Raw genomic sequence first — 13913 nt, forward strand, 5'->3', positions numbered from 1 at the left:
TGTAGTTGTCCTTACATGGTTCAATGTGAGTTGGACGTCCAACACAGCCCACATCTAATCCCAAAGGCTGCAGCCAGAAGCTTCTCTTTCAACTTGCCCATCTTTCTACTGGTACTGAAGCCATATTATTTCACAAAAAAAATATCAGATATCTTCTTCACCTTTGTAGTTAATCTTGAAACCGATGGAACCAACACTTTCATCAGACTGAAGATGAAGCCACATCTGATGCGTCATGCTGACAATGAGGTCCGGAACAAAGCTGCCCGTCAACCTGACAAAACACATGCATAGATGAGTCAGATGCAATATATGAGCATTAGAGCACAACTACATACAGTTCACAGTTAATCATTCATCTACATTTCACTTTTATTTCATAGTACTTTATCTGTGCTTTTCTACTACAAAAGAAAACACCAAAATAGTTCCAATTTGTCACCAAACTTGAACTTGTGATGTCAGAATATGGAGGTGAGATAATTTCATCAATATGACAACAAAACGAATAGTGCAGAGTTTCCCAAAAGCATCGCAGCTCAAAGACAAATGGTAGAGCAAGCAGCACAATGAACTAGGGGTCGACCAATAATCGGCCTGGCCGATATATCGGGCCGATATTCTGCATTTTTAGGGTTATCGGTATCGGCCATAATTTCCACCGATATGCCGATAACATGCCTTTTTGCAGCCATTTCGTTCCTAACGCGACTGTCACTGCACGTCCTTTCCTGCACTCGCCTCTCTGAGTTCAAGAACACGGTCCCGCCCACCACAACATCTGATTTGTTTGGCACAAGAGATATAGCCAATCGACACGTGTAGCTAAACACTGTGAACTGTTTCAAGGCGGCCGTATGGGGACTCGGGCAGAAGCAGATCCCACTTCAAGGTAAGGACACGCTGCTTTTGCCGCAATAAGTCACAAACACACAAGTTGCAAAAGCACAACATCATTATATGTTTACATTCTTCATCTACTACTCGTTAAAATTGTCCATTTGCATCTGTGTAGCCAGGCAAACTTAGCTTACGGAAGGAAGCACTTGAATTAGCCTACAACCAACTAGTCTCGCTGAAACTACATGTAATGCTTCCTTCACTACAATATAATCCTCCTAAATTGGGAATATTAGGCTTGGGCATTAAAAGCATTAGAATGTAGATGGTTACTTGTTAAGTTGTTACGTAATAGGGAGTGATAGCCTACTTTATGTTTGATTTTACTTTTTAAAAAATGCTGCAGGCAGCTCCCTACGCTTGATTTGTTATTTAAAAACTACTTGAAGTTGGTAAGTCTTACTTAGTTCTTAGTGTAAAAGAATCCAGAGTGTATTTTCATTTATTTTCCACTGAAAATGGTGAGCTGTAATATAGTAGGGAGTGATTTATTTTTTATTGGTGAATATTTTATTATTATTTTATTTCTCATTTTATTCTAACTAATGTTTGACTTTATTGTACAAATGCTGCTGGCATCTCCCTGCACAAAATTTCATGTTCAATTTTACAATTAAACATACATTTCATGGATATGAAGGTCTGTGTCAGTGTATGTTATGTTTAATTTCATGTGAATTATAATGTTTACATTTATCGGTTGCACATATCGGTTATCGGCATCCCAATTCCATAATAATCGGTATCGGCCCTGAAAAAAACATATCGGTCGATCCCTACAATGAACACTCTCTCTCTCTCTCTCTCTCTCTCTCTCTCCAAGTTAAGATGCTCTTAGCATTAAGAGGCTTTTGGGAAACCCACCTCAGTTCAATTCCTTGAAGAAACAACCTTACAAAGAAACAAAACAAAACTTTGTAGCAGTGCATGCTACAAAGTGACTGAGGCTAACACTGTTCATGCTAATTAACCTTAGAAGTCACAATTACATTTAGACAAAATAGTTACAAGCAGTATATTCTCCCTGTGCCTAAGTGGGTTTCCTCCAGGTGCTCTGGTTTCCTCCCATTGTCCAAAGACATGCACATTAGGTCAACTGGCTACTCGAAATTGCATTTTGGTGTGAATGATGGTGTGAATGGTTGTTTGTATTAGCCCTGTGATAGATTGGTGACCTGGTCAGGCTGTACCCCTCTTGCCTGAGGTCAGCTGGGATTGGCCCAGCTTCCCCCACAACCCTGACAGATACTGTAAGAGGCACAGATAATGGATGGATGGATAGACAGACAGATAGATGGATGGATGGATAGTTACAAGCAATCAAAACATAGCTTCATTCATAACTAATTGTGTTCATACAGTATGTGTGTGTAGAATTTTATGGTTTGTTTGGAAGCTCTAACATCTGTTTGGTTATTGGTTCTGCACAAGCATTGACCTCCTTGTCAGTGGAGAAGATGTAAATATAAACATGAAACAAAAAAAAGTGATGAAAATTCAATTTAACAACATAATGTAACAACCTTTTTAAAGAATTTTTAAATGGCATGAAATAAACTAAGTAGGAAGTAAAATTTTATAATAATTGGACAATCATTATACCGTAGTAATAAAAACATACTCCAAATGACAGTTAGTTAGCAAGACTGAGACACTTACACTTGCAGGATTGTCCGAGGGTCTCCCACTTCTCCACCATCTCCGATAGTTAGTGTGTCATAACCAAGCTCCAGGTCAAACTCCTCAAAGTTAATCTGAATCACCTGTCAGAAGAAAAGAGAAATAAAGCTTACCAAAGTGTAAAATAATCTGACATGTAGATTACTGCTAAAAACAAATTGTGTAATCCAACTGAAAGCCACAGTAGTTGTTTATTAGACTTTATGTGGAGCATGTACTTTCCATCCATCCATTTTGGCACATCACTACAGTGACATGGCCGCTCTGACAGCTTCAGCCATCAAAGTGCCTAGGGGACATTACAGTAGTGGTTTCCCGTTGCTTTCTACTGGATTATTATAGAGGTTTTCTCCTCTCAACCATTCACACTCACACCTATGGACAATTTAGAGTCACCAATTAGCCTAACCTGCATGTTTTTGGACTGTGGGGGAAACCGGAGCACCCGGAGGAAACCCACGCAGACACGGGGAGAACATGCAAACTCCACACAGAAAGGCCCCTGTCGGCCACTGGGCTAGAAGCCAGAACCTTCTTGCTTTGAGGCAACGGTGCTAACCACTACACCACTGTGCTGCTGAGTGTACTTTAGAGACTCTAAAAATAGTCACCTAACCACTCTGTCAGGTGATTGTCCTCAACCAGCGTATCAACTAATGCCAACAGGTTATGGTTGTTGATATTTAGTAGAGGTGGCACGGTGGTGTAGTGGTTAGCACTGTCGCTTCACAGCAAGAAAGTCCTGGGTTCAAGCCCCGTGGCCGGCGAGGGCCTTTCTGTGCGGAGTTTGCATGTTCTCCCCGTGTCCGCGTGGGTTTCCTCCGGGTGCTCCGATTTCCCCCACAGTCCAAAGACATGCAGGTTAGGTTAACTGGTGACTCTAAATTGACCGTAGGTGTGAATGTGAGTGTGAATGGTTGTCTGTGTCTATGTGTCAGCCCTGTGATGACCTGGCGACTTGTCCAGGGTGTACCCCGCCTTTCGCCTGTACTCAGCTGGGATAGGCTCCAGCTTGCCTGCGACCCTGTAGAACAGGATAAAGCGGCTACAGATAATGGATGGATGGATATTTAGTAGGTACTCTACATATTATCAAAAAAAAAATCAGATCTGAGTCACTTCAGTCCGGTAATGTGAACGCAGCCTAAGGGCCTCTGCATGCTCTTGCAACAAGGCTTTTGCAGATAGCTTTTCACAGACAGTTGTAATTTATCGTTGAGCGGGGAGTAATAGGCGTGTGCAATGTTATTCACCGCCACAACGCAAGGGGGCATGAAGTCGCGAAATCGCTAGGAGTAGTTGGTGGGTGTGGTTAGTGGAGTGTTTATCCTCCGGTTACTTATAATGACTAGAACTGGAGTCGTATAGATGTACGTACTTCCTCACTTCCTCGATCAACCGCTCTTCATGCTGCTCCATCTTCGCTCATGTTTTTAAAAATGGCGGTAGTGAAAACAAACCAAACCGGGAAAGTAGGGAAGCGGAAGTGCGTGTACAGCGGATGTAGAGTGGACCAATCAGAGCCCTCTTGTCTACGACGCTGTCTGCGAGGCTTCTGCGGTGGTCACAATTTTTGGGAGGTGCGCGCAGAGCGTCTGCGAAGGGGGGGGTTACGCAGACGCCATCTGCAACGCCATCTGCGAGGACTGCGTTGTCAGCATAAATTGGCCTTAAGTGTTTTGCTGTTAACCACATAAATGACATTAACCACATCCATTTTTTTTCTTACATTTAAAACTTTTGAAAGCAATGTCTTTCCAAGATATGTTTTAATGTATCTGGGTTTTTTCCCCCATAACCTGTAATGACACACAAAGCTTAAACTGTAATACTTTAGTCTTGCCTAACTTTTCCGAAACATGTCAGATAGACTTTTCTGAATCATTCCTTTCCTGAGACGGTAACACAGCTATAGTATAAGGGGCACTGCAGAGGGCGTCCCCTACCAGTTCAGTAAAGTAATACAACTGTTCTTGTTGAAGATAGTTCATCAAACAATGCACAGATATAATATCCAGATGTTCTCTTGCCACTACGTTCATATACAATGGCATTTCATTGAGAACTCAGTTTTGTTAAGTAAAAAAAAGTAATAGAACGACTATAATAAATCTGGATATCATGTGGAAAAGTAATCAAGTCGCTATAATATGGGCTGGACAACCCCAGGACAGTGTAAGAATATTCCACTTCCCTCTCTGTTTGCCTCTGATCAAGACCTCCTTTATATGGCAAAAACAAGAGCAGACGTAAGTACCAACACTAAGTGCCATTATACATTATGCAACAAATATGTCTAAATGTAATTACTGATAGAAGAGCTATACAACCTCGTGTATATTGAGGACTTTGCTAAAGTAGAGAAGGTTAGTACATGTCTACAGTTTTTGATTTGATGAATCACTGTTAGAATGGCAGCATTACTGCGGACTTGACCGACTAGATCAGGTAAATGACTCAGCTAAAGGACAATTTAATGTACATAAATCCAGCACCAGCCTTTTCCCCCTTTTTTCCCTACTCTTAACTGTGAAGAGTACTTATTCCTGGGTAGCATACACCGATCAGCCATAATATTAAAACTACTGATAGGTGAAGTGAATAACATTGATTATGTTGTTACAGTGGCACCTGTCAAGGGGTGGGATATATTAGGCAGCAAGAGAACAGCCGGTTCTCAAAGTTGAAAAATGGGCAAGTATAAGGATCTGAGTGACTCTGACAAGGGCCAAATTGTGACTGGAGCATAAACTGCTGAAAAAGTTAATGCTGGCTAAAACAGAAAGGTGTCAGCATGAACTTTTTCAGCAGTTTGTGCTACAGTAGCTCTTCCATGGGATTGGACCATGTGCGCTAGCCTTCATGCCCCATGCGAATCAGTGAACCTTCAACACCCATGACACTGTCGCCGGTTCACTGGTTGTCCTTCCTTGGAGCACTTTTGGTAGGTATGAACCACTGCATACCAGGAACACCCTACAAGCTGTGCCATTTTGGAGATGCTCTGACCCAGTCATCTAGCCATCACAATTTGGCCCATATGGGGCCAAATTGTGAACACGTTTTTTGAACACATTTTTTTTCCCCAGTTTAGTTTCATACAGCTTTAACATTCAGCAAGATACTCAAATTAAAAGTAAGCTTCTTGTTCTCAACATTGACCCAACAAGGTGCCTTGTCCATGCAGAAACATGAAGCATGCATACACTGTCTCAAGGCAACCAAATTCTCATTTTCTTCAGTTTAGGCTCGCCAAATGGGATCAATAATAACACTCCATTCTGCTGCACACAATCCCGACAGACAGCAACAGCAGGCTCAGGACTGTATATAGTATGCATTGGATCACAGTAGAAGTAACCACAAAGAGAAAATGAAGAATTTGTGAAGAAGACTGATTGAGCTGATTTAGTTCATGCTTGTGCACCCTTGAAGTATAGTAATCTTGGACTGTGTAAGGGTACTGGTGAGGGTGTAATTAGCATAAGTACTGTAAGACATTGTTAATAGGTAACCAGTAAAACATTGTCTCTATCTCAATTGAACAACTGCTGTATGAGTCTTAAACCTTGAATTGTTGCAAAACTGCTGAACATAAGGCTGCGTGCCCATTCACAGCAGGCACAGACAGTACTTTGAAGCTGGATTATGCTCTTAGCATTGAATGCTACGTGAGGAAAAAGTTATTCGAAAAAAAATGTTTGTGCACACAGTGCAGTGACCAGCAGTTAAGCCACAACAGTCATGAGCATGCCATTTTGACTGCATGTGCCTGAAAAGCTCCATCAAGCATAAGTAGGGGAGCGTATTCACCTACCATGCAGTAAAACTGTGAGGCTGTGCGCCACTGAAATTCACACGACAATCAAAATAAAGACAAAGAGGTAGTTAGAAGATAACTGGCTTGGAGTGATTTTATATGGACCTTTAAAATGAATAATAATAATAATTATTATTATTATTATTTATGGGCGGCACGGTGGTGTAGTGGTTAGTGCTGTCGCCTCACAGCAAGAAGGTCCGGGTTTGAGCCCCGTGGCCGGCGAGGGCCTTTCTGTGTGGAGTTTGCATGTTCTCCCCGTGTCCACGTGGGTTTCCTCCGGGTGCTCCGGTTTCCCCCACAGTCCAAAGACATGCAGGTTAGGTTAACTGGTGACTCTAAATTGACCGTAGGTGTGAATGTCAGTGTGAATGGTTGTCTGTGTCTATGTGTCAGCCCTGTGATGACCTGGCGACTTGTCCAGGGTGTACCCCGCCTTTCACCCGTAGTCAGCTGGGATAGGCTCCAGCTTGCCTGTGACCCTGTAGAACAGGATAAAGCGGCTACAGATAATGAGATGAGATGAGAACTATTTATGCACTGCAGCCATTTTTCTGTGGTCGACCCCTACAAAATTGATGTGAAAAATAAACAAATTTTAAAAATGTACTGTTATGTAATAAAGAAAATCGTATAATTGTTGATATAGTGAGACTTTCTATAAAGAGAAGTTTATTGAACATTTATGGAATGAGTGTTGAGCTATAAAGCGTTCTGCCATGGGAGAGACTTCAAGACAGAGGACTTTGTGCTTTCTGGTTTCTCAGTAATGTGACAAGCTGTGTTTCTTGAAAATGGGGGGGGAGCAAGCCTGAAGAGGGAATGACATTTTATAGCTGCTATAATGTAACGAGCATTAACTTGATGTGTTTATAAATGGATAAAAAGTACATGTCCATCATCAATAATAAAAAAATAGCTGTAGTAAAGAAGGAATAAACATCATCATCAAGATAATCATGTTTTATCCCTTATATACACCATAATGATCATCACTGATTAGTTTAGGCTCAAGTTTCCAGTAAGCTTTTTTCAAAGCTGGCCTTGACGTCAATGGAAGAGACAGATTCAGGAATGGGCGGCACGGTGGTGTAGTGGTTAGCGCTGTCGCCTCACAGCAAGAAGGTCCTGGGTTCGAGCCCCGGGGCCGGCGAGGGCCTTTCTGTGCGGAGTTTGCATGTTCTCCCCGTGTCCGCGTGGGTTTCCTCCGGGTGCTCCGGTTTCCCCCACAGTCCAAAGACATGCAGGTTAGGTTAACTGGTGACTCTAAATTGACCGTAGGTGTGAATGTGAGTGTGAATGGTTGTCTGTGTCTATGTGTCAGCCCTGTGATGACCTGGCGACTTGTCCAGGGTGTACCCCGCCTTTCGCCCGTAGTCAGCTGGGATAGGCTCCAGCTTGCCTGCGACCCTGTAGAACAGGATAAAGCGGCTAGAGATAATGAGATGAGATGAGATTCAGGAATGGAAAATTGAAGACCTCGGCAAAGTACCAGTTTCTGAAAGAAGGTTAATTTATACGAGGAAAGATTCAACGCTTGTTCACATGTTCACAACAGAGAGACTGATATCGATGAACATGTGTTGACTCTTTCCTCATATAAATTGACCTTCTTTCAGAAATCGGTACTTTGCCGAGGTCTTCAATTTTCCATTCCATTAGTGTTGCATTTTCTTTCATTCTTACATTACAGCAAAGAATTGTATGAATTATAGCAAGCTATAGATTTCTGCTATAGAAAACACCAGCAGCCTGTGACGTCTGTGCAAGAAAAGATCCAATGCCATTGGTGTATAACAGTCACAATCATGCCCTTTCTTTTCCAAAACACAACTGGAGTATACAAAATGAGTCCTTGGAAACACAATAAAATACTGCTGAAGTACAGACATCTCTTTAGCTGCATTTAGAGACACTAATGGCCCTTTTCCACTACCCTTTTTCAGCTCACTTCAGCTCGCTTCAGCTCACTTCAGCCCGACACGGCTCGCGTTTCGACTATCTCAGAGCAGCACGACTCAGCTCGCTTCAGCCCTGCTTAGCACCCAAAACTCGCACGGTTTTGGAGTGGGGCTGAAGCGAGCCAAACCGAGCCGAGTGGGGCTAGGGGCGTGAGGAGACACTCCCCTGTGCACTGATTGGTGAGGAGGAGTGTCCTCACATGCCCACACACGCCCCGCGAGCACGCTGGGATCTGTAAACACCGTAAACCCGGAAGGAGAAGAATTACGAATTACGAGAATTTCTGAAGCCTTATGCGCCTCGCCTCATCTATACGCTCTTGCCAGTATCTGTTGGCGTTGTCGGTGACAACAAGCCACAGCACCAAGACCAGCAACACTAACGACTCCATGTTTATTGTTTACTATCCGCGTCGTGAGACTACTGCTTAAAAGATCACTGATGTCACTGTTTGCGCCGCCTAACGACATCACGTGACGTCCACCCACTTTCGCTAACTCCACCCAATGTGTCCACCCACTTCCAGCCAGCACGGTTCAGCGCGGTTGTAGTCGAAATGCAACTCCAACAGCCCCACTCAGCTCGACTCAGCACGGCACGGCTCAGCCCGACTCAGCTGCGTTTGTAGTGTAAAAGCGGCATCAGTCTACAGCACTAAAAGGACTAAAAGAGCCTGAGACTTTGATAAAAAGGATGGCAGGAGATATTTAAATAAAGAGCCTTAGACCAAAAGCGCCTTAGACCTCATTAAAAAAGGGGGAAAAATTCAATCTAATTTATCTGATGTATGAAGTGAACTTTTAAAATCCATAATCAATGTTTCTGTAAAAAAAGGACCACGCCTTTGTGTTATTCAGCCCTCCAGGAAGTCATTAAGGCAGTAATGTAAGATAAACAATCAGTGAATCCATTTTACCCCCCAGCGCATACAATTTTATTTGCCAATCAAATTACACAACAGGAGGTAATGCAAAGCCTATATGTTTTCAGGAACAAAATATTTACTCTGCCGGAGCAGCAATGCAGACTGCTCGGTTACTTTAATTAGCTCTAATTAAAAGCTATGATTTAGGGCCCAACACTATTCACTGGTTAATGATACAAGGTCAAGATCATTCAAGCTCTTTCTTATTCACAGCCAGGGGCGTCACTAGAGATTTATTTGATGGGAGCTATGCCTTTACTAGGGTCTGGGTCACGGTCTTCCTGTAGAAATAAAAAGAAAAAATAAATAAATGGCCCTGAAATGTCTGCTTGTCATGAATTTTTAGAGTGCATGAATAAAATTGATTTTAAAACTATGGCTATTTGGTCAGGTTGGCCGACATTAGATCTGTTTCATCATAGTATGTATATGCAAGTGCTCTCTGATAACTGTAAATTCAATTTAATTCAATTTTATTTGTGTAGGGCTTTTAACAATGGATATTTGTCACAAAACAGCTTTACAGACATATATGAATTTCTTCAGTCACAGATCAGGCAAATGGTCAATCTCAGTTGTGATCAGAGTGTCATTGCGCTTAATGGGTGTGTTACAAATTTCAAGGTGATCGTGACATTTGACAGCAGAGGCATTTACTTTTCTCAATCAATTTTTATTCTCACAAATGGGAGAATGCTTAAAATGAACAGGAAGGAAAATCACTCCATCTCCAGCCAGAGGACAGCAGAGCTGTTCGTCAAAAAACACAAACTAAAGCTAAAAACTCTCTTAAAACCTTCTTTCTCCTTGATCACGACCCTCCAGCAGTACTGTCAGTGCTCTCCCTCTCCTTACCTATGCATTTAATAACACGTTAATATAGATATTTAGGCACTGCCTAAAAGCGGAGCTCCTGCTGATTTGATGAGGAAAATATTTGCAAGAGCACAAAATCAAACTGAATGGAATAATAATATTCTAGCATATGAACCATTGAATTGTATAGTGTCGTGTAGGGGCGGCATGGTGGTGTAGTGGTTAGCGCTGTCGCCTCACAGCAGGAAGGTCCGGGTTCGAGCCCCGTGGCCGGCGAGGGCCTTTCTGTGTGGAGTTTGCATGTTCTCCCCGTGTCTGCGTGGGTTTCCTCCGGGTGCTCCGGTTTCCCCCACAGTCCAAAGACATGCAGGTTAGGTTAACTGGTGACTCTAAATTGACCGTAGGTGTGAATGCGAGTGTGAATGGTTGTCTGTGTCAGTGATACCAATAATGAGATACGCATCGCAGTTACGATACATATTTATTCCTTTCTTTGACACTGCATTCCATGCGCCAGAAACAACACCATCACATTTATTATGGTGTGACTCTGCTGGGTACCTGGTGGACAGCAGTGAACCAGTGCTTTCACTTTACATCATCACAATATAGTTACGAACAGTTTTCTGGTTACATGTTTCATGCATTAGAGCTCGGAGGGCAGCCACAGATTGCAAAGCGGACGCATGCCATTAGGACTAATTACAATACACCTGTTCCTGATTAGAGCACAATCACAGCACATACAGATAAGGGCTCTCAGTAACACAGAGACTTTGCGAAAGCATTGTATTCTGTATCACTTCTCTGGTTTTGACCCTGTTTGTGTTTTTGGACTGTGAGTATTGTATTACCTCTGATATCCTGTCTGTGCCTTGCTTGACCACTGCCTGTTTTTCAACTCTGCCTTTGTCTACGTTTTGGATCTGTTTGCTAGCGTGTTTTCAGTAAAAATCTTCCTGCACTTACAGCTGTCTATCGTCCTTACATGACAGAAACCGTCAACTGTCCAACAAGCTAGTGGACTAATAAAACTGTTTTAACTTGTTTTATATGAAATTGTCATGAAAATTTTCCATAAAATAATCCCACATTATTTTTTTAAAAAAAGCAAGCTAAAAATAAGTGCTGGATAAAAACCCATCTATCTTGTGTCAATATAGATACAAATTTTGTTGTGCAGTGGTCGAGTGTTTATGAGATACGTTGCTTTGCACTTACGGTTGTATTCCCTTTGGGGGTACACATTTGTCGTTCGTATGCATGTTCGTACCGGTACGTATGTACGGTATACTGTCAAAGCCATCAAAAATTCAAAAATCAGGTCGATGCACTTCTATAAGTATGGGACTCCACTATCAATCGAAGTCAATCAGTTCAAGTTTTTTTGCTTGAACAGACAAAATGTTCTCACCTGACTGGCCTCTCTCTCTCTCTCTCTCTCTCTCTCTCTCCATGTACAGGTTGATTAATTGAGGGATATAAAAATGAATAAACATTAATGTGTAATTAACACTTTTCATCATGTCATAAAGTCAGTTCTCATTTCCTGTCTAGAAATCCCAAAGTGCACAATTATGTCATGTCTTCCATCTTAACATGACCTTAGTGCTAGAATGCTTTCTTTGCTTTTATTTCTTGTCGAGCCTTACTGCGTTTTAGGCAACTGGACAACCCACGTGTGAAGATACTCCACAGCAGTAAAAGCTGTGTGTTTTAATGCAAGTTTAATTAATGGTTCAATTATTTTATATGTTTACATTTCATCAGATAGTAATAAATAGATTCCCTGAGAAACAAAATACAATCTCTGAGAAAGTTCTGGTACAAAAAAAAAAAAAAAAAGACTTTCAGGTTAAATATAATGGCTAGTGGCACTTGAAGGGATTCTCTCATGCCTATCCATCATCTTGTGTGTGCACAGCGCTCAATAGGCAGGAAGTGTAAACATACCAGGAGGAGAAGACAGATGAGATACGTTGGAGAGGAACAAAGAAAATCCAATTTTGCCAGTGAGCAAGTGAATGAAGATGGACCAGAAAAAGAAATCCTTAAAACAAGTTGGACTTATCAAGAGGGTAGACGAGAATGAACATCACTGTGGCTTTTCATCAGAGATCTGAGGGCAATGAAGGATTAGCAAAATGATGGCACGCTAGACAGATCTACTTCAGCTGGAAAGAACTTTTGGTTCTAAGATCATCCAATCTGTCAGGTTTCCCTGATATATGTTTGTGTCTAACGGAGGACGTGCTGTGATCAGAGATCTAAGAACAAGTGGAACATACTGTTATTCCAGCAGATAGTTTTGAATATTAAAAATATATTACTGAATTTTCTAACAGCATTCTTTCTTAGTTTTGTTACTTCTTTGGAACTAAGGCATGAACACAGACTGGCACATTCTGTGTCTTCTATCCAGGAAGTATGCATGTATGTCTATGGGAAGAGGGACTATGGAATTAGCCAGCTACTGGGCATAAAAGTGTTGCATTAAGCCAGTTCTGCTTTGTACGATTTCAGTCTTTTAAGATGTTTCCTTGGCACACTGTATGAGATGATACCAATAAATTTCAAATACTGTAATAGACATGTGTTCTCCATGTCAGATTAATGATGAGGCTCATCGAACAATATACCTGAGTTTCAAAAAAAAAAAAAGACTGTTCTGCTTGAAACATTCTTTCAGGTAATAAGGATATTTTCTTCTGTCCATTAGCATTGACCTTTACCTGGTGCCATTATCTGTAGCTGTCCCATGAATTTTGTCTCATCCTATATCGTCACCCTGTTGCTGGTGCTTAGACGAGTGTCTCAGCAAGACTGTCATGCCTGAATTTATTTGTTGGCTGTCTTTGATCACAATGGCACTAAATTAGCTGCTTGTGAGATGTCAGATTATGCATTCTATAACCATTGATCTCAACTCATAGGTGGTGAGGTGTTTTATAATGTATCGTGCCATTTTTATTTATTTTTTGTCAGTGACGGCAAAATCAAGTCGAAAACCCTATAGTTCAAAGGTGGCTTTAAAATGAAATAGTAAAGGTAACTTGATAGTGCATCAGCTTACCATAGGATTAAAAGCGAGTTTTCGTGAAACTTATGAAAAGTTCAGGAGATCAAATTGAGACCCAAGCATGGCCGGTGAATTGCATCACCGTTCTCATAATGAGTGCTGCTTTCCCCAACCAACCGAGTGCGTCACTGCCTCTTCGTTTCTAATTTGTGTATGCAGTCTATTCCCTGTGTTTTTCTTATGATGCAACTCTGGTTCTTGTGTTTTAAGATGTTCTGTATTTTTTCGACTCGTGTCTGTGTGTGTGTGTTTTCCATTGTCTGTGTTTATTATCTGTGTTTGATCCAGTCTGTCTGTTGCCTATCTTCAGCTACGAAGTCTGACATGATTTCTGCATTACTCCTCAACACTGAGTATACATACACACTGGTGTCCTGTCCCTCAACGCAGCACGATAAAAACGCATAACTTTGGAATGTTCTGTTTCTTTTTCCTACAAAAGCACTGTTAGCTATTTATACTTTCTGCAGAATATTTAAATCACATCAAATCTCATCTCATTATCTCTAGCCGCTTTATCCTGTTCTACAGGGTCGCAGGCAAGCTGGAGCCTATCCCAGCTGACTACGGGCGAAAGACGGGGTACACCCTGGACAAGTCGCCAGGTCATCACAGGGCTGACACATAGACACAGACAACCATTCACACTCACATTCACACCTACACTCAATTTAGAGTCACCAGTTAACCTAACCTGCATGTCTTTGGACTGTGGGGGAAACCGGAGCACC

General features: G+C 41.8%; 1 protein-coding gene across 1 annotated transcript in view; it reads right to left on the reverse strand.

Moving 5' to 3' along the window:
* csmd3b (CUB and Sushi multiple domains 3b) overlaps window positions 1-13913 on the reverse strand; it is an 898971-nt gene that overhangs the window by 348942 nt on the left and 536116 nt on the right. The window contains 2 exon segments of the mRNA XM_060942250.1: window positions 162-274; window positions 2560-2663. Coding sequence (XP_060798233.1) covers window positions 162-274; window positions 2560-2663 — 217 coding nt within the window.

The sequence above is a fragment of the Neoarius graeffei genome, chromosome 16 (genome assembly GCF_027579695.1).
Source record: "Neoarius graeffei isolate fNeoGra1 chromosome 16, fNeoGra1.pri, whole genome shotgun sequence".
NCBI lineage: Eukaryota > Metazoa > Chordata > Actinopteri > Siluriformes > Ariidae > Neoarius > Neoarius graeffei.